At 35.1% G+C, this 27,065-nt stretch overlaps 1 protein-coding gene across 2 annotated transcripts in view; it reads right to left on the reverse strand.

The window, feature by feature from the left end:
* Window positions 1-4,298: 4,298 nt before the first annotated feature.
* Window positions 4,299-27,065, reverse strand: part of ICOS (inducible T cell costimulator) — a 35,324-nt gene continuing 12,557 nt past the window's right edge. Inside the window, exons 2-5 of one of the 2 annotated variants that reach the window (XM_074191571.1) lie at window positions 13,168-13,506; window positions 10,876-10,985; window positions 9,218-9,308; window positions 4,301-7,842 (exon numbers count right to left, since the gene is read on the reverse strand). In XM_074191571.1, coding sequence (XP_074047672.1) covers window positions 7,829-7,842; window positions 9,218-9,308; window positions 10,876-10,985; window positions 13,168-13,506 — 554 coding nt within the window. In that variant the 3' untranslated portion in view covers window positions 4,301-7,828. Of the gene's footprint in view, window positions 9,309-10,875; window positions 10,986-13,167; window positions 13,507-27,065 lie in introns of both variants that reach the window. The other variant, XM_074191570.1, reaches the window with a different exon arrangement.

Genomic DNA, 27,065 nt, shown 5'->3' on the forward strand with positions numbered 1-27,065 from the left:
GGCTGGTGCTCTGTTCACTGCGCCACCTAGATGCTCAATTCAAATTAATTTTGAAAACTGTTATTTTCAAATACTGTTATTTTCAAAAACTGTAATTTCAAAAAATGTTATCACCCTCCAGAGAGAGAGAGAGAGAGAGAGAGAGAGAGAGAGAGAGAGAGAGAGATCTGATGAACAATGAGTCCGGATTAAAGCATAATTTTTTAAAACTTTATGGATATGTAAACTCACATATAATCAATATCTTATTGATTTGTAGAAGGGAGATAGGAGGAAGGAAGAGAATTTAGATCTCAAAATATTTTTAAAATGAATGTTATTGAGAAATATTTAATAAAATAATTTTTTTTAAAAGATCACAGATGTAGTGTTTGGTTCTAATAAGGAAGAGAGACACTACTTTCTCTGAGAGAGAAGGATGGGGGAAGCTAGGCAAAGATAAAGAGAAATCTTGAGAAGAAAAAGGAAGGAAGTTGAGGAAGCTCACTTCAGATGGCCTTGATTTTCTTTGTTAAGTAGGTGTTGAGATCATCTACTGAAAATAAGAGGGTAAGGGTGGGGTAAGGTTAGGGATTGAGGGAGCAGAAAAGACTTGGAATAACTTCCATGAGATTTCACAAGTGGGTAAACCAGAGAAGACTACAAGGTTTGCCAGTTAGTAGTGAAGACCCAGAAGATATTAAGTACAGAAGTATGAATTTATGATGTGTACCAAAATACTTAGTTCAGTTTTAAGTTTTAATAGCTTAAAGCTTCAGTAAGATTTTTGAGATAACAGGATAGGGAATTAATTTGTGTGGTTAATAAGGTATTTTTCCAAAAATGTTTTGCAATCTGCAAACAAAGGGAAAAAGTGGTTCTTACCTGGGGTAGGTGTTTTAAAAAATTTGTGTTATAGAAGTCAATAAGGAAAAAATGATTCTAGGGTGCTAGAGACAAAATAATGGAAATAGAACATTATAATGTCTAATTTGCTTAGGTTGTGAAAGAAAATCAGGGAGGGGTTAATGATCTGGTACAAAGGGAGCCTATGAGGGACTGGAATTTTCTTTGGAGAAAGAACAAGATTTAGCAGGAGCAAGGATTTGGAAAAGATAGTGAACAAAAGGTTATCAGAGGGGAATTTCAGAATTAAAAACTTGAAGGTAGAACAAATTTAACTGATGAAAAAACTAAAGTATGGCCATGATCTGCATTTCCTTTGTGTCCTTTGTGTAATTCTTTCTGCCCCCTGTCCAACAAAATCTGCCCCAGTCTTCAAAAACAACTTGAATATCACTTTCTCCATAAAGCTTTCCCTGATAACTAAGACATAATCTTTCCTTCATCTAAACTCCTCTGCCACTTTGTTTGTAATTTTAACATGAGATTTCTCACAGTCTTGCATTATCACTATTGGTAGATAGACTTATCTCTCTAATTACTCTGTGATTTGCTCTATGAGAACAGGGATGATTCTGTCTCCATCATAGAAATGTCTTGGACATAAGGTTTCTCTCTAAGTCTCTTGCATGAATGAATAGTAATATGAAATATCAAATCTGCCAAAATATACTAAAAATATAGAGAAATCATGATTCAAATGTTCAGTTCCTGTTGATCCTATAAGCATATCATGTCCTAACTATTTTTGAGGTATAGAAGCCTCATGATACACTTGTCAGTGAATTGAAACATCATGGAGAAAGTTAGAAGATGTCACTAAAGAACTTTTGTGAGACTTGATTTTACAATCTGTGGATAGGACCGAAGATCATTTAGTTATAGAACTGAATATGAAGGATTTTATAGAATCATAGCATTTCAGTGAAGGGAAGAACTCAGGCATTACACAAGTAATAAAAATAGAGTGTATATAACATATATATATATATATATGATAAATACACATATTTATGTTATTTTAAAGTTTTCAAATATATGCATGCATGTGTATATAATCTCATTTGATACTCACAACACACTTATAAAGTAATATCACTTAGTTTGTGAAATGATGCTCATTTTATAATTGAGGAAACTGAGGTTGACAGAGGTTAAGTGATTTGCTTAGAGTCACACAGGTAATAAGTATCTGAGATGGGATACAAACTCTGTTTTCTGTTTCCCAGTCTAGTGACTTAAGTTATACCAGCATATATTCCCAAGATTAATTGATGACAGGGTTGGAACTGGAACCTAAGTCTTTAGCCTCTCAATGCAGTTGCGATTCAGTTGTTTTAGTCATGACTAACTATTTTGACCCTTTTGGAGTTTTATTGGCAAAAAAATGAGCAGTTTGCCATTTCCTTCTCCAGATCATTTTACAGATGAGGAAACTGAGACAAATAGGATTAAATGACTTGCTCAGGTTCACATGACTAATAAAATTCCAAGGTCAGCTATGGACTCAGAAATTAATTTCTGATTTTAAACTTAGTGTTCTATCCATTGCCTTGTAGGCCAGTACTTTCTATATTTTGGGGTTTTAAAAAAATTTCATTAAATAATGCAATGGGGGTTAAGTGACTTGCCCAAGATCACACAGCTAGGCAATTATTAAGTGCCTGAGGTTGAATTTGAACTCATGTCCTCCTGACTCCAGGGCCAGTGCTCTTTCCACTGCACCACCTAGTGACCCCCAACCCCCAGGCCAGTACTTTTCATGAAAGGATGCTACTTCTTCTTTGAGCTAAAAGTCTAAAAGGAAAAAAGCAAGGAAAATGAGGAAATTATAGCTGCAAAAGTAACAATGCTGTCAGTGATGAGGTTTAGATATAAACTGAAAAATAGGAGCAGAATGTAAGAGGAGGAAAAAACAGATTAACTTTAGACAAATCCTCAGTGAGAAATTTCTATCTTTCTTGAGTAATTAGTTATAGAAGCTTTTTAAGGAATGCATCTGAAATTCAAGACCTTCTCCCTTCCAGGTGAATATGGCACTCTCTTCAGCAGCAAAGATAGACAAAAGGTCATGTTGTTCTATGGAAAAAAATTACTTAGCAAGAATTTCTGCTTTGTGGAGGTGGCACAGATTCTAAATGATAGACATCAGAACATTGTTTCATTATGTCTACCCTGTGACTAGTGCTACTAGTCAAGGTTGTTTGTACTGTCCTTGTACCTTGCTGAGGCTGGAGGTGAGGGCAAAAGAATGGTGTAATAATGGCTCAAGTTGTTTGGGAAGTATGTGAGTTTGAAATAATTCTGAAAGGGGTCTCCTGCTGAAAGCAGCCTCAAAAAAAACATTGCACATAAAAATGATTGAAATAATGATAATTGTTGGAAGGCAAAAACCAAATGATATCACTCAACCAACCCTGCACTTTGAAGATTTGAAAGGAAGTTAGAAGTAGGTAGCCTGAGAATTTAACTTGTTTTTTCAATATTTGTATTGCCTTTCTATTCAGTTAGATTCAATAAGATCCATGAGGGTGGGGACCATTTCTTTTAATCTTTGTAACCTCCCCTGGAAGAAACATAATGCCCTACACAGAGAAAGTGCTCCACAAAAATTTGTTGATTAGTCCTTTAAAGCACAGTCCTGGGCCCTTTAATCAAGTAAAACTTTGTTCCAAAAAAAGTTAAACCCTTTTAGTCTGACTGCAGCCTACCTCCCCAGGTTTATTATATACTGCTCGCCTCTATACTCTCCTTTTTTCTGCATTCAAAGCAAACTGATCTACTCTAGCACTGCACATCATTATCCAAGTTGTCCCTTCATGAACAAGAAGCTAGACGGGGTTTAAACTGCTTTCCCCTCTGGACCTGGGGAAATGTCAGTTAACAAACACCTACTACTGTTCCAAACACTTGCTCACTAGATTCAGGTGGCTGGAGCATCTGTGCCTCAGGGAAACTTTAGTCTCTGATTTCCAGTCAAGGACTAGCATACAGAGATGTGAGACAGTACCCCTTCCACTATGGGAGCAGAGTTCAAATTTACAAGAAAGGGGAAAGGTCAAGAAAGATGACTAAAAACCAACAACAAAAAAAGAATCTGATCACAGAAAGTTAAAGGCATAAACTCAAGAGAGGACAACAATGTCAAAATTTCTATGGGCAAATCCCCAAAGGAAATGGGAAGTAGTCTTAATTCCCCCCAAAAAAAACATGGAAAAGCTCAAAAAAGGAGCTTAAAAGTCATAGAAAAGAAATAGAAAAAAATAGGGAAAATGAGAGTGATGCAAAAAAATTATGGAAAAGGCAACAACTTAGGGAAAAAAGCAACTATTTAAATAATAGAATTAGTCAAATGGAAAAGAAAATATAAAAATCCACTGAAGAAAACAACTTCTTAAAAAGTATGATTGGCCAAATAGAAAAGAAAGTACAAAAAAGTTAAATTAGAAAACAGCTCCTTAAAAGTTAGAAATGGATAAGTGAAAGTTAATGACTCTGTGAGACATCAAGAATCAATCAAGCATAATCAAATGAATGGAAAAAATAGAAGAAAATGTAAAACACCTCATGGACAAAACAACTGACCTGGAAAATAGATCCAGGTGTAACAATGTCACAATCATTGGACTATCTAAAAGCCATAATCAAAAGGAGGACCAGGAAAGCATCTTTCAAGAAATTATTAAAGAGAAGATTCTAGGGAGATGATGGAGTAAATCAAAAAACTTTCAGATCTTCAAATTTCCTCCACACACACACACACACACACACACACACACGAATGCCTTACAGATGCCTTTTATGTGTTGTTTTCCTCCATTAGAAGGTAAGGTCCTTGAGGACAATTTCTTTTTCTGTTCATATTTTCATTCTTGGTGCTTTGCACAGGAACTGGAACAAACTAAGTGTTTAATAAACTTAATTGATTTGTTTATTTAACTATACATTTGTTAGCTATTTTAAAAATATCTACATTGGTAGATCAATGAATTGTTCTAGACTTTTAATTTTTAATGCTTTTAAAATGTTTTGTCATGATATTTGGGGCCTAATATCAAGAAATGTGAACTGCATAACAGTTTGACTAAGTGATTGTGTGACTGACATATTAGAGCCAAAGAATGCATATTATTGAATGTCAATTCAAAGGTAAATCTATCCATCAATCAATAAACATGTATCAAGTTCCAGGCAATGTGCAAAATGCTGGGGCTTCGACAAGTAGAAAACCATAATTCCTCCATCAAGGAGCTAACAATCTATCGAGATATCTACTGTCATACCCAAGGCTTGGTAACCATTATTTTAATTAATGAGTTTAATAAACTCATCAAATTTATAAATTATACAGAATTTAGTGGGTTTACTATAATATTTGTAGGCAGAATCCAAGTTTTAAAACATGTCCAGAGACTAGAACAATGGGTTAAATAAGGTAAATGTAAATTCCTATACTTTAGTTTAAAAAATCAACTGGATAAGTAGAAAATTTGGAAATGTTGGAGGCTTATTTGATTCATATGGAAAGATCTAAGCCTGACTTTAAGTTCAATGTGAGTCAACAGGATAATATGGCTGCCAAAAAATGAAAGGATATAGCAAATACTCTCTAAATCCCATTCCCTGGTGAGCCTTTTATGATTCTGATTCAATTGCTGATAAGGCAACAATGGCATTCTGAATTTGAAAAGTCAAGGGTAGAAGTTGCTTCTCTCACACAAGTCACTTACCTGTGATTGCTTCTGGTCCTAAAATGAAATAGTGGTGGATAGGTCACTAGTGAAATAAAGATTCCTTCCCTTTCACCCCAACCCAGACAGAAAAACACTTTTGAGCAAAGTATTCCACATCCAAGAAAATAAGAAAGTTGCTTAGACTGTAAAACAAAAAAACTTTTATCTTTATTACTTCTTTAATTCATTTGAAAATATGATTCTGTTAAACGAAATTCAGTTTTCCCCTTTAATAGATTCACTTTGAAATGTTCAATGCTCTTCACAAAAGGAATACAGTATTAATGTGCCTGTTGATCAAAAGGTCAATATACAAAAGTTAAGTCTATTTGTCCACCCTCAACAGCCTTAGTCAAAAAAAAGACTTATAGGGACAAAAACAACTCTTCAGAACTAGAGAGTTAATCCAAGTAGGTTGAAGGGAGTGAATATCAAAACTTGATTCAAATTACAAGTTCAGTATTGTACTGTACAAAATCAACACTATGCATACTTAAAGCACATAGGTATACATAATGATATTATTGATAACTAAAACAGTAAGGGTTCTAGACTATCAATTTTCATAATACTAGTTACTCATTTCACATAAGAGACAAAACAGAGCTTACATACATTTTTGCAGCTTGGAAGCTGTGATCATATTAAAAAAAATGAAGCAGAGGAGATAATAGAACCAAGGATTGTATTTTAAATGTATTCCTGACAAAAGAGGTTTCAAAAGAAATCTCTCCCTTGACAAAGGAGGTTTCAAAATACAACTTTTTTGCTCTTTTCTAGGTAATCAGAACTCCACCATGAATGTGGAGTTATTCTATGGTCCTATTAGAAACTCAGACCTTGCTAGTGAGTTCTAGGATGAACTGTTTGAGCTGGAAGTACCTGTGACTCCTCAAGTTCTTTGCAAACCCCAAGACAAAAGGACCTGGATCTAGGGCATACCAATGATCATTGGACTATTTAGATGGAAACAGACTATTGGTGCTTGTTTCAGGATCAAGGTCTTTCCAACTTGGGTCTGGGAATTCTTGGAACTCTTCTACCACATATTTGAAGCAAGTAATTCAAACAGTTTATTAAGATTATTGGTCATTGGGCAGCTAGGTGGCACAGTGGCTAGAGCATCGGCCCTGGAGTCAGGAGTACCTGAGTTCAAATCCGACCTCAGACACTTAATGATTACCTAGCTGTGTGGCCTTGGGCAAGCCACTTAACCCCCATTGTCTAGCAAAAAAAAAAAAAGAATTAAAAGAATTAAGATTATTGACCATTTAGCCAGCTAGAACTTTTCAAGCAAATTACTAGTCATTCCTCCTCTAGGAAGGGTGTCAGATTGCTACAGATAATCCTCTGCCTAAAGTGAATCTATGACATTGGCTAGTGGTTACCAAATACCACAACTGAGGGCTGATAATATTGAAGGAAACTAAAGCAATGTTGAGTTGTATTTCCTGTCATTGATGATTCTAGAGTAATATATGATTAGATAAATTAGAAAGATTAAGATGGGCTTCTGTGACAGACCATTTGCTTTCAAGGAAATAGATTATATTTATCAAGGTCCCAAAGTACTATATAGTCTTTCTGAGTTTCAGAGAAATAATAGAGAAATATTCTCTTGATTCTGCTTAATAAAAAAGTAACTAAACAGAAGGAAATGAGGAATTAAGATAATTGTATGAGGAAATAAAAGAAATTCAAGGTCTTTTTGAGCTGCATCCTAGAGTTCCTAAGATATTTGAATAATACTGTAGCATTGTTGAGACACTCAATATTTTCAAAGTCCTTAGGTATAATTCAAGTGTTTCCAACAATTTTCCTATGGGTATATATTTCAAGCATCTTGGGTGTTCACTAAGTAATTGTAAACTGAACTCCACAGAAGAGAAGAGGTAGTCTGTGAGTTATCTGAGGATAAGTACTAGATGTTTTCCTTAGAAGATACTCCATCGCATTGACTTCATTCTTTTTTGAGTTTTTTTTTAAAGGTGGATATGTTCATTTGTAGGTAAACCACATGAGCAAAGCATGATTGCTCTGAGATAGACCCAATGCTTCACCCTGTTGAAAAGCCATTGACAGATTTAGTCACGGTATCCCTATATTGTATAACCAAATGAATTCAAAACCACGGGTTGAATAAGAAGAATACAGAATTCCAAGTAGATAGGGCTGACTTGTCTGCTTCCCAATCTGGACACCTGAGCTTCAGATTATGGGCTCATACCTGTAATGCAAATTTAGGATTAGTCATGAAGATACTATCATTTGTCAGACTTTCTTTTAATGAGCTACCTTGAAGAATCTTCTTTTTTCCTCTCCAACTTTCCAAATCCTACTCATCCTTCAAAGTCTATCTCAATCTGACTTCCTCATTGATTCTTAAACTGTTCAATCTAAAAGAATCTTAGAATTAATGTAGTCCAGCCAGTTGTATATTACAAATGGAAAGACTGAGATTGTCAAAAAGGTTTCCCCAATCATCACATCCAACATTTCTTTGACTTATAATTTTTGAAACTGTCAATATCCATGCCACTTAATTAACATTTAATGATATGTTGCCCAAAAGCTAATTAAACTCCTTAAGGAGAGGAACCATTTCATTTTTTCCTTCATAGACCTAGTACTTAGCAGCACACCAATGCATAGGAGTCTCTTAAGTTATTATTTATTATTAATAAATAATAAATGTTTATTGACTGATAAATGCATATCATAAAATGATTAATAAATAATTGTTGTTAATTCAATAAATTAATAAAAATTAATAAATATTTACTCATTATATATTAAATAGTTGATTGCTAGCTAGCTATATGAAGTCTTCCAGACCTCAAGAGAACTCTCCTAGATGCTCTTCAGGACTAAGAAGAAATATATTTCCTACTCTGAAGCTTACATTGCATTTCTTTCTTTCATTTTTTTTTCATTCTGAGTACTCGTATCTTCAGTGCCTAGCATAGTTCCTGATACATAATAAATGCACAGTAAATATTTATTTATTTATTGAAAACAAATTCTCATCTGAATCCTCATTCAAGATATTTTTCTTTAGTACTCAAATGATACAGTGCCAACTAGTGAGTTCTAAATAAATAGAACTGAGTCAAGAATACACATGATAGAGAGAAAACACTTGTTAAATGAGGAGATTGGAGGTCCTTTCCAACTCTAGATCTATGGTGCTCTTACTTCCTAGGCCTATGGTTTCATGTTCATGCCCTTTTCTCAAAGACAGTAGGACAATTCAAAAATGTTGTGGCCAGTGTCCGCTATTTCTCCCCTCTCCTCACACGAATCCTGGAGATTTCTAAGCTTTTAAACAAAGAGTGAAAAATGAATTCAGAGAATTAGAATAGACACAGTTTCTGAGTTCTGATTTTTTTTTGCGTAGTTGACAGATCAATTTTTCTCAAACTGGGACTTTTTTCTTAATATGCTACAATGAGAGCAAATTGCACCTTTTCATTGAAAATTCTTGCTTCTTCCAAACCCACTAGAATCGATTCAAGAAGAAAGGGACCTTTATTCTTAAAAGAAAACAAATATTTAGGCCCTAATGCTCCCATCATGGATTAAAGCCCTGAATTGAGACCCACCTTTGAATCCAGGGTTTTTAGCTGCAGTCACTGCTGCCATAGGCATGTATTCACTATTAGTTTCATGCAAAGTAGATTGACTTTGGTTCATCTGAAAAGAAGGAGCATCCCATGAACAAGGTGAATCAGTTACTCTCTGTTTCCTAACCTTTGCCTGTCAACTTTGTTCTCTATCCTTCTTTTCCTACTTTCTTGGAAGTCCTTGTCAGATTCTGACCCTGGGCAAATAATTCAACTTTTATATGCCCCCAAGAAACTCCCTTGGATTTTTCTAAGTCATAGATCTGTGTTGATCTTTTTCTTTTTTACTTTATTTAAGGCAATGGGGTTACAAGTGACTTGCCCAAAGTCATACAGTTAGGCAATTATTAAATGTCTGAGGCTGGATTTGAACTCAGGTCCTCCTGAATCCAGGTGATCTATCTACTGCACTACCTAGCTTCCCACTGTGTTGATCTTTTTTCCCCTTGTTTTTTTTTTTTTGGCAGGGAAATGGGGTTAAGTGACTTGCCCAAGGTCACACAGCTAGGCAATTATTAAATGTCTGAAGCTGGATTTGAACTCAGGTGTTCCTGAATCCAGGGCCAGTGCTCTATCCACTGCATGACCTAGCCACCCTCCCTGTGTTGATCTTCAGAGAAGAAGAAAAGTTGTTCCCACAGCCAATGAAATCACAGATTCTTTGAATGGGTCCCAAAATTTTAGAAAACACCATGTTAGGCTTTGAGAACTCATTTATATTAGAAGTCAAAGGGAGTCAATAAAGGGCATGTGGAAAAAGTTCTGAGTCTGAAACCAGAAAGCCTAAGTTCCACCACTTATGACTTGTATGATTTTGGGTTAGTTATATACCATCTCTTTGCTTCAGTGTTGTTATCTACAAAATGACAACACTTTTATTTTATAGATGATCCAGAAGTTGTACTCAATTACCATTAAGGTATTGTTCTCATTCTAATTCTATGATCCCTTATGCTAAACCTTAAAGAAAGAATTTTCTGCACAACTATCATACCATTATATCTTTTATAAAATGCAATCTTCCTCATTTTTTGCCTTGGCTCTCCCCATATCATCTCCTAAAGTAGTATCCCCCCTCCAATTCACTCATTTCTATTTTTTCATCTTCAAAATTTGGTCTATCATGAATTCATTTGTTTCTTTCTATTGATATCAGGAATATTTATATGTTAACAGAGCAATCATTTTATTAAAATTTCAGCTCTTTGAATTCAGAGCCACAATGAACTATGAAGCTAAAACAAACCCAATAAACCTCAAAAAGGTAAACTCTCCCTGTGATCTGATATTTTTCCATAGTTCAAATTCAAGGGGCTAGGCAGGTAAGTCAGTCTACTAGCATCTCCCTTCTCCACTTATCATGCTATGAACAAGCCAACAGACAGATTTCCTCCCTGAGTACTTTTGCTGATTTATATTAAGGGCTCTTCTTCCCTTTTGATTCAGATGATTAAATTAACCAGGAGCTACATCTGGAGAGAAGTTGCTCTCATTTTCATGAATTACTTTGGCAAATACAATTCATCCTTCCCCCTAACAAGCTCATCTCCCTGATGTTCCTCCGCCAGCTAGGTCCAAAATGCATCATCTATCTTGTAACAGAATGGTTTTTATAGGAAAAGACAGAATATTCTCACCTTTTTTCTTACACAGTAAGAAAATGTGCCAGCAAATATTCCAATAATACAGAGAAGACAAGCAATTCCAATAGCTATCCATAAGATCAGATGAGAGCAATGCTTTGATTCTAATTTTTTTAAAAAAGAAACAAATGTCAGTGCTAGGAATGCAATTTTAAAAATTCTCTTTCCTATTCTGGGAAGACACAAATCTAAAAGAGCTACATAACAGACTCAGACTATGCTTTTATATACTCATGATATTCGATGTATGTAGAATAATCTAAACATCAGCTTATGTTAACAATTCAGGCACCAAAAATTGTGGGGTGTGTGTGTGTGTGTGTGTGTGTGTGTATGTAAATTGGGGGGGGGGGAGAGAGAGAGAGAGAGAGAGAGAGAGAGAGAGAGTTTATATGACCTTTGATCAGTAAATAAGCCTTCCTCTACATCTGTGTAAAAAGGGCAACTAGGTGTCACAGTGGTTTATAGAGCATTAGCTCTGGAGTCAGGAAGACCAAAAATCAAGTAGCTGTGTGGTCCTGGACAAATTACTTAATCCTGTTTGTCTCAGTTTCCTCATCTGTAAAATGAGTTAGAGACAGAAATGGCAAACCATTTTAGTATCTTTTCCAAGAAAATTCCAAATGGGGTCATAAAGAGTTGGGTATGGCTGAAGCAACTTAACAACAGTAAATATCTATATGAGGAATAAGCATTTTATATGTTCAAATTAATTTTTATCCACTCTATTTTATTACTCTTATGTCAAGTGCCATGTTTTATTCTTATATTCCCTTTATTAGTAATAGCTCACAATGAGTGGCATATTGAATAGAGATGAACATTGCAGTCAAGGTCTAAATTCAAGTCTTATCCTCTGAGATATACACTGGCTTTACAACCATAGACAGACCATTTAAATTTTGAATATAAACTTAAACATAATCTCTAAGATGAAATGTTGTGGGTCATTTACTGATTTGCATATGGGGAAGGAGTCCCCACACTAGAAAAACCAACACTGTCAAATAACGATAAATGATGGACATTTCTATAGCCAAGTTAAGATTTGCAAAACACTTCTCCCCATAAGCCCAGAGAAGTCATTATTGTAAATATTGTCCTTATTGTATAGATAAGGAAAAATAAAAAGAATCAGAAAGTTTACAAAGTCCATTCAGTTGGACAACCTTTAGAGCTACTAGATGTAGTCAAGGCACCGAGGAGCCAAAATTAAAAGTGAAGCAGACCCTGCCTCAAGGAGTTGAATTCTAACAGGAGGAAACAACATATATAAGGATAAGCAGATGTTGAAATCTGAGGGAAATAACTTGAGAAACAGAAAATGTTTTGCCTAAGAGATGGTGTCTGCACTGAGCCTGGAAGAAAAAAAAGGGTTTTAACAGACAAGGAAATGATGGAGTATGTGGTGGAGGTAGGGAGACCTAGGAAAGACAGATTATCAGAGTGGTGATTTGCACCCAGGTCTCATAATGCCAAGGTCAGCACTCTTTCCATTATACCACAATTATTTCAGCTAAACATTTTTGAAGATGTTTTTGTCTCTAATACTAAGTTTTAGGATTACGTTATCATCATTTCAGGTATGGTGATTTATTTCTTATTTTTTTCTCAGAAGACATTAAGTTCCTTGAAGGCAAAAACTTCTGATTTAATTTTTTTTACCCCCTAGTGCCTAATACAACTCATAGTAGGAGCTAAAGAAATGTATTTTTGAATCATTATTGATTATTAGCTTTTAGGGGTATGCATTTAAAAGGAATATGCTATTAGGCAACTAAATGGCACAATGTAGATAGATAATAGTAGAATCAGGAAGATATTTCAGTCCTAGCTTCTATTATTACTCACTGTGACCCTGGGCAAGTCATTTAACCCCACTGAGCCTCAGTTTTATAATCTCTGCAAAGGGTATTATAATAATAGCACCTCTCTTGCAGAGTTATATTGGGGGGGGGGGAATGAAATTATCCACATATCTAGTGCTTTACAAACCTTAAAGAGCTCTATAAATAGATTTTTCTCTGTCATTGAGCAAAAATATTTCTAAAGTTTAAAATTAAAAATAAATTTTAAAGTTACCACCTTATGTTTTTACATTAGAAAACAATTATAACTCAGTGAAACTAAAGGAATTATCAGCACCAAAGGTTTTTGGATTTGCTGAAATATTTTATAATAGTTGACAAATTCATGTGCACATCTCTCGCTAATAGAATGGCTTTTCCCCATTATTATTATGAGGAGAAATCTTTTAAGCAGAATAGATTTTGCTGGCTCTCTTACCATAGATATAGAAATAAACTCGATTTGAAGTACTGTTCTTGTAAGGAGGAGGAAAAGTAATATGTAGACTACAGAAGTAATGGCCAGTATGAATGCTGTTCAAGTTAGGCAAGGTAAAAATTACAGTTGTATTGGAAAGTTCAAGCATACAAGATTCCAGTGCTTTGGTCACTTGAACACTTCTTTTATCCTTTTTCAGTTCACAGATTTTTTGTCCTTCTGTCCCCTTCAATAATTGCATTTTAAAGTCCCGGGTGCCTTCAGGATAACTGCAGGTCAACTTTAAGCCTCCATTAAAGAATTCAATCACCTTCAGCTGGGCAGACTCATTGAAATTTTCTGGAAAAGGAAAAAGAAGTAGCATTTTGTGTGAATGTGTATTTCTGTGCAATAATGTAAGGATATAAGTTTAAGTTAGAGTTTTACCAACAATAAAAACAAAAAATAAGGATCTCAAGGAAGAAAAATAAATGACTATTGGAAGCAGGCAAGCTTTTGTCTTTTACTTCAATTAAGTTTCTTAATGGAAATTAGCAAAAATGGAATGATTCATACCAAAAACAATAGAGTATAAACATATATGCATCTATGTATATCATTAGTCCCATTCCTGGTTAAATCTCTAACTAACTTGAACTCACAGAATCTCAGGGTTGCAAAAGAACTTGGGTCATCTAGTCTAAGCCATCTATATAGGAATCCTCTTTGCCTTGACAAGTGGACATTCATGTTCTATATGAAGCCTTCACTGTCTAGTCAGATCCTTAATATAAGATGCACCAAAAAGATATCAATGTGGATTAATAACCTAGACTGCTTCTCCTACAACTAAAATGTAAATAAAGAGAATACATACACTAAAATCCAAATAGGAAACTGTTAATGCTTATTCCTTACATATTATATATATTCTACTTAGTGTCTGAAATCATGCTAAATTTGTTGAAAGAGACAGTGAAGTGAATTGTCTGCCTCATAGCTATTCTGTCACTATGTGACCTTCAGCAAATCATTCCATTTCTCTAGACCTTCATTTCTTCATCTATAAAATGAGAATGATGGACTAAATGAGTCCTTTCCAACCCTAAATCTTTGCTGTGCTTTGTTATTCATTTAGTAGTACCAATGGGAAGAAGTACACAATATTGACCTTCCTAGCTCTTTTACTTCTCTATAGGTCAGTTGCTAGAACCTTGGAGATCTTGGAGGTCTCTGTGGTTCCGTACATTATAGTCAAGAGGCAGAGCATATAAATTGCTAAAGGGCCAAAATTTCTCAGCCAAAAAAGTACACTTTTGAATCATTGGTCCAGTGATGAGAAAATCAAGTACCCTCAGTCTATTAGCAATAAAATACTTAAAGGAATCAATAAACATTTTGAACAATTATAAGCTGTCAAATCAAAAAAGGAAAACCATAAAAAATCAGACATATTAAAAATAAACTTCTGGAAGGACAAAATGATCCAACCTAAATATGCATGGAAATAATTATTTGAAAAATTTAGTTCTCTCACTTGAGATCTAAAAGATCAAAATAGCTTTTTTCTCAATAAGGATGTCTGTGAACCACACCATATCTACTGAGAAAAGAGAGGGAGGGAAAATGGAATTGAGAACGAAAGAATAATTAGTTTCATCTTTCAGTCAATAAGTAAACATTTTCTCTTTGTCAGGAATTATGAAACTTTAGTGAATTCACCCCAAATTATGTCTGAACAAATCTGAATATATGAACAGCTAAAGGAGGAAGGTGTGGTTTTCCTGACTAAGCGGAAGAAGTCTCAACAACAGATCAGGCTTGAACCCTAGAATGTAATTTGGTTTTGACTGTTTATGTCTCAAGAGTCCAACCAAAAATGCAATTCAAATACTTTTGACCTTTCTTTTTTTTAAAGTTTCCATGTTGAAAATATCATTATTCAGAAGAAAACTGTAAATAATATATCTTATGTAAATAAGCAAATGGATTTTTAATTTGAGGTTTTTGATGCTAAAATTAAATGAGAAGAATAATATTTGATAATTTATGGTCTTAACTCTTTACAGTCAAAAAAGAACTAAAAAGGATTAAGAATATGCAGTCTATTTAGGTATAGCTACTAGATATTAATTTGTTTTATGCAAACGATGCAGAATAGTGATGACGATATTCTTTATTCTCAAAGAGCATCATGACATCAGGGAAGTGATCCCATGACAAGCCAGTGAATTGAATTTGAGTGAGGGAAGGCCGTGCTAAGTCACCACCCTCACTTTTTCTTCTGGAGCTAATTGGGTCCAGTGACCAGATAAGAATCAGGATGACTGACGATGTCCCTGGATGTGAGGCAATCAGGATTATGTGACTTGCTCAAGGTCACACAACTAGTTAGTATCAAGTGTCTGAGGCTGTATTTGAACTTTGGAGTCCTTCTGACTCCAAGACCAGTGCTCTATAACTGTGTCACCTACTAGCTGACATTGTTATAACACTTTAAAATATTCCAAGGCTTTTACATACATTATTTCATTTGATCATTATAATATTCGCATGAAACATATTCTTGGAGATCAGAGATTGGCAGTTAGGGCAGAGGCAAAGTAGATACAGGTGCCTCTGGTGGGAGAAGTTGTCAACCCTAAAATAGTCATCCAAGGACGCTAAAAGAAGTATCAGAATTTTGCCCTAATGATGATACTCATGACAGAAGAGGACATTGTAAAATCAACCTATGTGTGGGTAAGATAAAACAGATTAGAGAGTTTAGCTATTTTGATTGGGATGAAATTTTGTGATCAAAATGAGTTCAAGAAGTTCATACATCCTTGGAATAAGCAATGAATGTATGTATTTCCTGATGGGACCTGGGGATCAGTCCTTGCATCTGCTAAGGCTTAGGACATATATCTGTGTAAATGTACCCAGATGCAAACCCCCAGATAAGTTTAAGAAAGCATGAACTTTCGTGCTTTTCTGAATACTCTGGAAAGTTAGGGATACAGTATGTGTCTATCCAGTCACTATAAGTTTAGGACTTTAATCACTCCTTAATTAGATTAAACCATATTGGTTTAAACACTCTTCTCTTCAATCTATTCACCTCAGAGTCATCAACATATTCTTACTATGCCAGAAATATGAAAGGAAAATTGCATGCCCCAGTTCAGTGGATTCCTATTAAATCTAAATTAAAGGCAAGCTCTCCAAATTGGGATTTGAAATTTCTCATAAGGTCAATCAGCTTTTTTTCTGATTTCTTTCCTATAGTGCCTGAACTCATCCCCTCTCTTTCCTCCATGATTTTGTACATCATTCTTCATGTTTACATAGCTTCTTATCTATGGCGTGGAAGTGGACCAGAGTCCAAATAATCCATTGTGGGTCTTACCATGAACTTTTTTTAACCACTATCTTTAGAATCTGTAGTTTCTCCTAAGACTTATCTCAGCTATCATCTTCTCTGGAGTCTTTTTTCCATACTTGCCACTACCATTTCTCTCTCTCTCCCTCTCTCCCTCTCTTCCTTCCTCACTCCAGCTCTCTGTCTTTGTCTCTTTCTGTGTCTGTCTCTCTCTATCTCTGTCTCTAGGTCTGCCTGTCTGTCTCTCTCTCACTCTATTTCTTGCTCTCGCACTCTCTCTCCCCCTTTCTCATCTATTCTTCTTCCCTTCCCTCTTCTTCCCTCTCCCTCCTTTCTTCCTCCTAGTCTTCCTTTATAGTGAATATTTTTTTATCTCCCAATAGGATGTAAGAAAGAGATGCAGAAATTGATTTGGTTTTTTTTTAATCATTAGTTCTTCATGTTGTGTTGGCATATATCAGATGCTTAATAAATGTCCATTGAGATTGAATTGGACATTTTGGCCAATACTGAGCCAATATTAAATTTTGATCTACTTCTGTGTATATGTTTGTAGGTGTCATGTGTGTCTCACTGTTTTGTTGCATGAAATTAAATAAGTTGCTTCTCAGCTCTTTCAGAAAATTCTTTATGAATCTCCTAGTGACTTTACAATAGTATCTAGCAACCACAAAAGGATCTAAGAGATAAGAAGCAGTAGATACCCTACATCCAAAGAGAAGCCAATTTTCGTTGGCCTTTGTCTAAAACAGATATCAACAGTTCTGATCTCCTTTAGTGATAACCTAGCTTTAAAACCGTAACATGTGATCCCTAAACCTTCCTACAAGGTTTGGATTAAATTGATTTAATGGATTAAAACCATTCTTTTTGCCTCAGATTCCTGAAATGTCTAAAAGCAATGTACCCTAATATAGCCTCCTATCCTGGGTTGCTTTCTCTGATCATTTTGGGTTTTTTTCCCCCTAGTTTCCTATCTGCCCATCAGATGAAGAGCAGTGGTTTGTGATTAGTGTGCATCTGATAAGCGACCTAACCTCTGCTCCATATTACAGACTATAACTATGCTTTACTTTGCTCACACAGATGCTGGACCAGATTCAGAGTTGAGTCTCCAAAAGTAGAGTAACTCTCCTCATATGGTCCTATGAGGAGAAAAAGTTGTATTTCCCTAATTCTTTCTTTGTCCCTTGGTAGCCTTTTCATTACTAGACTGCTTCTGTTCCCCAAAAAGACAGGGAAAAGAGAAAAATAAAACAGGCTTTCTTCTAAACATCAGGGAAAGAAAGAAAGAGAGAAAGAAAGAGAGAAAGAAAGAAAGAAAGAAAGAAAGAAAGAAAGAAAGAAAGAAAGAAAGAAAGAGTTCAAAAAATGGTTCAAAAAATGGATGTGAGGTGGGGTGGCTAGGTGGCACAGTAGATAGAGCACTGGCCCTGGAGTCAGGAGTACCTGAGTTCAAATCTGACCTCAGACACAATAATTACCTAGCTGTGGTCTTGGGCAAGCCATTTAACCCCATTTGCCTTACAAAAACCTAAAAAAGAAATTCTAAAAAAATGGATGTGAGGGTGTCACAAAATCAGAACTTATTTAGTTGTTAGATTTAAGAAAATGACATAATGCTAGCAATACAGATTAAATTTAAGTGTGTCCCTCATCTTTTCCTCTCTCAGAAAGCCAGATGTTAAACATTTGCCAGCATAGCCCTGACAATAGCTCACATTTCTACTATGCTTTTCAGCTTATAAAGGGTGAGATATATATTTATATATATATATATATATATATGTATATAAATCAATATTTAAAACTCAAGTAATATATAAAAGTGATATATTTATATATGTCTATGTGTATGTTTATATATGTGTGTTATATATGTGTGGATAGATACACACAAAGATAAATATTTAAATAGATAGATTCCTTGAATTTTAAATCTATCCTCTGATGAAAGTAAAACCAATATTTTTATCCCAAATTTGGAGTAAGAAAAGGAAGGACAAGAGAGAGTAACTCCCCCAAGTTACCATGGTTACTGTTAGAATTGACACAATCTGAGATCTGATTGTATTCAGAATCTATTGATCTTCAATATTGCCTCTCCTTTTCAGTATGACAATATTATGGACCTCCCAATGGAGTAGGAGTTGTTGATCCTAGAATCCAATGCTGCCTCTCTGCACAAATTTAGGTTATATGAATTTAGACAAGTCATTTAGTATTTATCTACCTTGGCTTTCTCATTTGTTAAATGAGGATAATTCTGATAGTGCTTAGGAATCAGTTTTCTCAAGATATTTGAAGGGAAGGAAGTCACTAAAAAGGAATAATGAAATATCATGGGAAAAATGATGTTACAGATGTTATACTGCTCAATGGTGGTGAATAAAAGTTGAGAAAATTGACCTTTGTTCATTTTAATTCATTAAAATTAGCTAATCAATTTACATTTTTATCTTATTAAAGCATGGAATTTAGAGACAGAGGTTTGCCACTTATCAACTGTGTGTGGTGACCTGGGGCAGGTTGCTGTCCCTCTATTCCTCAGTTTATCATCTGTGAAAGAGGAGACTAGACAAGTTTCCTTCCAGTTATAAATCTCCAGTCTTATGGTTGGAGACTCCTTACCAAGTGATTAAAATCAAGGGAGATAGTGGATTCTGCTTTAATTTTATCGACATTGAAACATCAGTAAGGGGAAATATTAGTAAGCATATGGAACTGACAGAAGATTCTGTCAAGATGGTGGAATAGGCCAGAAAATTCCAAGCTTTCCAGATTTTCTCCTCAAACAAGACAAAAAACATGTCATAGTGAACACAGAACAACAAAATAAACAATAGTGGTCCTCATGGGACAATGGGAGAAGATCCAAAGAAAGGTCCTGAGCCTGAGGTTCTGCTTGAGTGAAATGTAAACACCCAGAAAGAAAAGGTAACTCTGGGGCACTTGAGTTGGGATGTAGCCTCAGCCTCCACCTCAGCCTCAGTCATAGGAATTCTCAACTCTGGGACAGTGGGAAGTTGGACTTCTGAGTGATAGAAGGATGAAGGAACCTCTGCTGACAAGAGACACCAGGCTCAGTTGGGTTCCTCCCAAGTGGTCCTGAGTGAGAAGCAACCAGCATGAAGCAGAGGTGTGGAAATGTTGCTGACTGAGTTATTGGTCTCATTCAGGTCAGAGGGGAAAACTATGAGTTATAGTCCATTGGAGCATTCTCAGGGAAAGAATATTTTCAGCATACTGTGCTGAAGTGCCCTAACTTTGACTTGAAATAGAGGAAAAAAACTCAAAAAAAACTGTAGGAAGGGTTTAAGTTCAGAGGCACCAACCTCTTCACCCCAGAATTTGAGATGAATAAGCTGCTAAAAAATGAACAAGCAGAGGAGAAAGAATCTGACCAAAGACAGTTAATATAGGAATAGAGAAGAATGGGCTTCATCTTCAGAGGAAGCTACTTAGACAAACATGAAAAAAGCCTCTTCTACTCCAAAGAATAATGTTAAATGGTCACCTGCCCAAAAAGAATTCATAGAAGAACTCAAAAAAGACTTTAATAAAAAAAAAGCAAGGAAAACTAAAAAAAAAAATAAGAACAATCCAAGAAAAATAAATTGTGAAAAAATTCAGTTAACTGGAAAAGAAGACCCAGAACCTTAAGGAAGCATTTGGAGTCAATAGGAACCCTCTTCTGCACTAAGATTCATTCATTTCCATTCTTTTCTAATCCATAAATATTTGTAGCTTTATTTGAAAATATCCTTTTTTTCCTGCTGATGCTTTTGGAATCTGCTTAGCAATTATATCTTTGTTTGATATTTTCCCAGTCTCAATAGCAAAAACCAGTTCATGGCTACAGCAATCCCTGTGTGTAGTTGCAGAGATGTTCCTTGCATTCAATTTCTCTTGCCCACCAAAAGTTTCTAAAAGGCCTCAAGACTGAAGATGATCTTTTAACCTAGTCATTTACAAAATCTATGGGTTAGACCAAATCATAGACCAAAAATGCCTAGAAAGTCATTCCTATCCCTTCCTCACCCACATAATATTCTTGACATGTTCATTTCAAGCTCAAATTTACCAATAGGTATATGTTCTCATTTCACTAGTCCTAGGCAGAGTGAAAAAACTGGACTTCAATTTCCAACTCCTTTTATCAAAAATTAATTTAATAATAACTTAAAGTATAAACTTCAGGAGGCTGTTGCTTCAGTTTAAAATATTTTCAGTGTGCCTCAAAGGAATATTCAGGGCTCATAATTGGTCAGGTACAGACTACCTCTCTGTACTTTCACCATATTCTTTTTTTTTAAAGTCACGTAAGCTTTTTTCCATAAGCAAAGTACTGCAATGATTTCCAATAATTTGTTTATTTTTAACCAAGGGTCCAAGGAATGCTTGATTAACTGCATTCTGATTGTTCAGCAATCTAGTATTTGAGTATTCCTATTGGGCAAAAATGAGGAATGAGGACATGAAGAAAGAACTTTCTATATTTTTTAAATTTGATAACATCCTACTCTCCATATCTGTTTTGGCTATGTGCAAAATGTTGCTAAGGAGAGATAGATAGCCCTTTGTCAATAGAGCATATAGTATAATGGAAAATAGCAGAAAAATAACCAGAAAATTGATAGAAAAACTGGACTTAGTAGCCCTGAAAGCTTTGAATGCAATTTTTTCTTAATCCCACTCTATTTTTCTGATGTTCTGTCTCTGCTTTTCCTTTTCTCTTATCTATCAGTTTCTTCTATGTTATATTTCTCCCCTTTATATTAATATATACAGACCCTTCTTTAATATCCTCTCTGTCTTATTTATCCTCACTAATACACAATCTGTCTATGATACTTACAACCTAATTATGCTTCAATTATGCTTGGACATTTGATATCACTTTCCACATAGACTAATTCAAACTCATTTCCTATCATTTCTCTTGCCTTCCTAATCCCTAAACTCCACTCTCCATCTTCTCCGTTCCTACTCTCATATTACTGATTTACCCTGGAGAAAGTCACATAACTATGATAACTGGATCCACTACAAATTTATGTTATCCATTTTCAATTTAGCCCTCACTGCTGTATGGCAATTCTTTTATACTTCCCCATTGACTCATTATCATAGTCTCCACAGTAACTCTTCCATCTATACTATTCCCAATCTTTCCCTCTCAGAAGGAGGGAAAAGCTCCTATTTAGCTCCTATTTGATTAAGAAAAGAGGTCTTTTATCTTGATCTTTCTTTTCTCTACTACTCATTTAAAATGTTAAAACTCCTCAACATAATTTATCATTTTTCCCCTTTATAAGAGAAAGAGGTGCTAAAGTCTCCATCTTTTTTGCTAAAGTCCCTACTTATCTACTCAACTCTCCTGCAAGGTCAACTTGCCCACCTCAAACATGCCTTCGTTTTCATCTGCAGCTTCTCATACACTGGTTCCTTCCTTATCAAGTATGAAAAGGTCTCCCCTATCATTAAAAAAAATCTTCGCTTCTGTTACTTTCACTAATTCCTAGAAATGGTTATCTCCCACTGGTAGATCACATGATTGGATCCATGTTTTTATCTCACTTTCACTTTTCAGTCCCCTACAATCATTTTCTGACCTTCCCCTTTCACTGGAATTTCTTTCTCAATGATTTCCTAATGATCTAAACACTAAGTCAATGAGGTTTTGCTCAGTATTCACTCATTTATTCATTCGTTTTTTTTCTCTGTATTCATTCTTCTTGATTTTCCCCTTATGTTATGCCATTCTCAATCACCCTCTCCTCCTAGATACTCTCTCCTCCCTTGGCTTTTATGAAATTACTCCCTCCTGATTCTCTTCCTATATTCCTAACTTTGATATCTTTTACCATGCACATCTCAACCATTAAGCATGAATGTTCTCTGAATCTCTGTCTTGGACTCTCTTATCCTATAGATAGACAGACAGATGGACAGATGATAGATAGATAGATAGATAGATAGATAGATAGATGATTATTACAAATGTAACTAGGTATCATGCTGGATAGAGGACTGACCTTGCAGACAAGAAGGTCTGAATTCAAATCCTACCTCAGATACTTAATAGCTATGTGATTATGGTCAAATTATTTAACTTTGGGGGGGGGTGCAAGTCAATGGACTGATTTGCCCAAGGTTACACAGTAAGGTGATTATTAAGTGTCTGAGGCCAGATTGGAACTCAGGTCCTTCTGACTTCAGGGTCAGTGCTCTATCAACTGCCATACCTAGCTACCTCCATATCATTTAACTTTGTGGAATATTAGTTTCATCATCTGTACAGTGAGAATAATCACAATACTTTTCATGCTGGGATGTTAGAAGGCTCAAATGGGATAGTACACATAAATCAGTTTGTTAATCTTAAAGTGCTGCATCAACTATTGTATTATTATTATTATTATTATTATACACTTTTGATGATTTTATCAGCTTTTGAGAGTTAATGTTAATTTCTATGCAAATGAGTCCAAAATTCATATATTAAGCCCTAATATCTATCTCTTTTGAAAAATTGAAATGAGAAAAAATTTGACATATTAGATAGAAAATTATCCTTGGACTTGAAAAGAGTTGACTGAAATTTCTGCCTCTGATAACCACCGGCCATGTGACCCTGAACAAATTATTTAATCTTCTGGTGACCCAGGTCAATCTGTAAGGCAACAAATTGTAGTACAATTGCTGGTCTTCATTGGTAAAGGGAGTTTCTTTCCCACCATATCACCAGTGAAATCTTGGTCCACATTCTCCTCTCTCCTGAAATCCAGTTCCAAATAAACAACCACCCCTACCTCTTTGTTCCATCAGCAATTATAAATTTGACATATCCTAACCCACTCTCTAACACTTGACCTGTGACATCTTTAAAAATGGGAATAATAATGACATTTTTGTCACAGGGTTGTTGATGGGATCTGATGAGATAATATGATGTAAAATGGTTTATAGAACTTGAAGGACTATTTGTCAGTTATCAATAATTTAAACATCTCATTATATTGCTCCCTAACACATCTTTTCTTTAAACTTCTCTATTTGTTACAGAGTCATCATGTTGTCACCCAACCAGCCAGTCTGAGGTTTGCAAACTTAGAGTAATCTTTTATTCTTCCCTCTAGACACAAATATTTAAAGTTCATTCAAGTAAGATTAGAAGTTCTAATGCAAGAAGCAGATTTAACTTCAAAGGTAATACTAAGACTTAATGGAATGAAACCTATGTCTGACATATGGCTCTGGAAGCCAATATAACAGAATGTCCCTCTCAGATTTTGCTGAGTTTTAGATTGTAAGAGACAAGAAGAGAGGCCATGGAAGGCTTTGCATGAGATAAAGTATCCAGAATGTAGACTAACTCAGTACCTTGTTTCTCAGATACCCATTTGCTTAAGAGCAACAGAAGAAGCTTGAATTTAAAAACAATAAAAGGAGGCTGGAGGACTAAGAGCCATATTATTGAGCAGAAGAGTTGAGAAATGTACTAGTTCGTCACCATAAGTTAAAATGAGGGCTCTTATTGAGGAGACCCATCTTTGACCCAGCAAGGGTGTTTTGAAAATTTTCTAGAGAAGCAAGACTTTTCTACACTGCCACCTGCTGCCAGAGAGCAAGCCCAGCTGAGAAGAGGAACAACCCAACATAAGAACAAAGAAGCAGAATCTAATTATATAGTAACAGTGAAGCAGCCATTCCAGAAAAGGTATGAGGTCCTGTAGAGGCAAGTCCAAATAACCTTAGAAAGACCAATCCAAGGAGCAGGACAACTTAGCCTAGCAACAGAAACATCCATCTAGTACAGACATCATACTCAGCTATGAAATTGGTGAGGACAGTTCAAGAAAAAGCAAAAACCTTAAAGTCTTCTGAGTTTGGTTGATCATTTGTGTTCCTCATTATTATGATACTTTAAATTAAATCCTCTCTCCCCAGAGTTGATTTCTCCCCTTATTCTAAAAGTTAATTAAGAAGCATTTCATTTGATTTCACAAAAAGACAAGAGAAGAGAATATTTAGAAGGTAATCAGTAGTATCAAATACTTCGGAGAAGGCAAGAAAAGATGAAGACTGAGACAAGGTCAGCCATTATTTTTAGCAATTAAGAGATCACCTGTAATTTTGGAAAGCATTTGCAATTGAGTGATGAGCTCAAGAATCAGAGAAATCTAAACCTTTCTAATAAATTCCACATGGAACAAATGAGAACTTTGTTTTATTTTATGATTATTTTGTTAAAAATAGGAGAATGTACCTCAAGTCTATGGGAAATTTGTTCTTCCCATGCTGTTTGACTTTAAACTCTTCCTTAAAATTTAAGTCTACAGGTTGAATGTAAATTGGAAGCACATCAATGGGATTTCAGGAGCTACTTAAGACTGTGATTACTCACAAGGGCTGTTCCAGCAATCATGGTAGTAAATAGTAGTCTTAATTCTGGAGACCCAACATACCAGTGTGAATGTGAAGTAAGGTATTAAATATTTAATCCTATTCCAAAGAACCAGAATAAATAATAGGTTCAATTGGGGGGGGGTGACAGAAATAGCATTGTATATTAATAAGAAATACTCAAATGAGAAAATATAGTAAACAGAGAAGGTAGGGTGAAGATACATGGAAGAAAAGCACTTGATTAAGATAAATGAAGGAAGCTTATAATTAGAGCACACTTCAGACCCATTTAGATGGAAAGAGGAAATAAATGAAAAATTCAGGAATAGATTACAAATCCAGCAGAGAGGTACACTAAAGTAGTTATAGAGGACTTCAAATACCTAGAAAACTGCTACAGCTCTCTCTCTGACAAAAACAAAGTAGCAATAGACTGACTACTTCAAGGATGATTCTGGTAGTAGTGGTGAAGATGGTGGTGGTGTTGTGTGTCCTTTGTTCTCAAAGAAGACCATGATATTAGGGAGGTGATGCCATGTCAGGCACATGATTTGAATTTGAGTGAAGGGATGCTATGCTAAGTCACCAGCCTCACTTTCTCCTCCAGAGTCATCTGGATCTAGTGACTAAATATGAATCAGAATGACTGGAGATGGCTCTGAATGAGAGGCAATCAAGGGAAGTTCCCTTTTGTACCTAAGTAATTAATTCAGTATGTTTATTGAACTGAACTGAGCAAGTAATTATTTCGAATCTTGTATGTGTTATTCAGTGTACTTGGTACTCCAGAATTCTTTTTAAAAGAATTTCATTTGAAATGAAAACTTACAGGGAAGATAACATGTGTACAAATAGTCAGACTTCAAAATAATGTCTCAATTTAAAAGAGAGAGATAAACACGTATATAATTGGCAATTTTGACTTGAATTTCATGAAAAAATTCTATAATATGTTATTAGAGGGAAGTTATTGAACATTTTGAAAAGGAAATGTTGATCACAAAATTTAATCATGGCATCATCATCAAGACATCATGCCATGTTAGCCTTAATTTTTGACAGTTACTTGACTAGATAATTGGGAAAATATTGTACAGTTGCCTAGATTTTAGGAAGTCATTTAAGGAAGACTCTCTCACTATCCTTGAAGACATGGTGGACAGATGTGGACTAGATAATAGTATGCTTCAGTGGATTCAGATCTTTTTTTTTATAAAGGATAGTCATTATAGTGTCCAAATTAAGTTGGAGAGAAATCTCTAGTGAAGTGTGCCAAGAATCTGTATTTTGTCCTATGCCATTTAATTTTTAAAACAATTATTTGAATTAAAATATCATTATCAGAACTATTGAAATAATCATTAAAAGGAATAGCGAATACTATCAGTCAGGATCCCAAAATATCCTTATAGTACATTAGACTGACTCAAGGAAGATGAAATTTAATAGCAAAATAACTTCCAAAATATCAATTTAAAGAGTAGAATTTAGGAAAGATCTGGCTCCATAAGGTTTTAAAAGAGATACGGATGTTTTTATGTTCAATATGGCAACCAAAAAAAGCTTATGCGCTTAAAAAGGCATGACATTCAGAAAATGAGGGAGTGATAGACCTACTATCTTCTGTCGTAGTCATATTACATCTAGACTGTTTTATTTAGCCAGGAATCTCCTTTTAGAAAGGAAATTCATTGATAATCTGAAGAACTGACAGAATACAACCAGTAAATCCAACCTCCTCATTATAAAAATGAGGAAACCGAGACAGAGAGATTAAAACAATTTGCTCCTGTTCCTAAGGCTTTATAGTACCCTGCATCCACGTGTTCGTCTCTTGTCCTAATTCTTTCTCTTGGTGATCTCCTCAACTTCTATGACATCAATTGTCATTCCAAATACATGTAGTCAGTCCTAATTTCTTTACTGAACTCTTGTTATCTGTTGCCAACAGTGTGCTGGGTATTTCAAACTGCATATGTACTAGGCATCTCAAATATGTCCAAAATGGAACTTATATTTTCTCCCATACTCACACCTCCTCCAAATTTTTCTCTTTCTGAAGATGATATGACTATATTTACAGTTTCCAATGTCTGTGACCATGGCATTATCCTTGAATCTTCCCTCTTCCTTATGTATCATA

The sequence above is a fragment of the Macrotis lagotis genome, chromosome 6, assembly GCF_037893015.1.
Source record: "Macrotis lagotis isolate mMagLag1 chromosome 6, bilby.v1.9.chrom.fasta, whole genome shotgun sequence".
Classification (NCBI taxonomy): domain Eukaryota; kingdom Metazoa; phylum Chordata; class Mammalia; order Peramelemorphia; family Peramelidae; genus Macrotis; species Macrotis lagotis.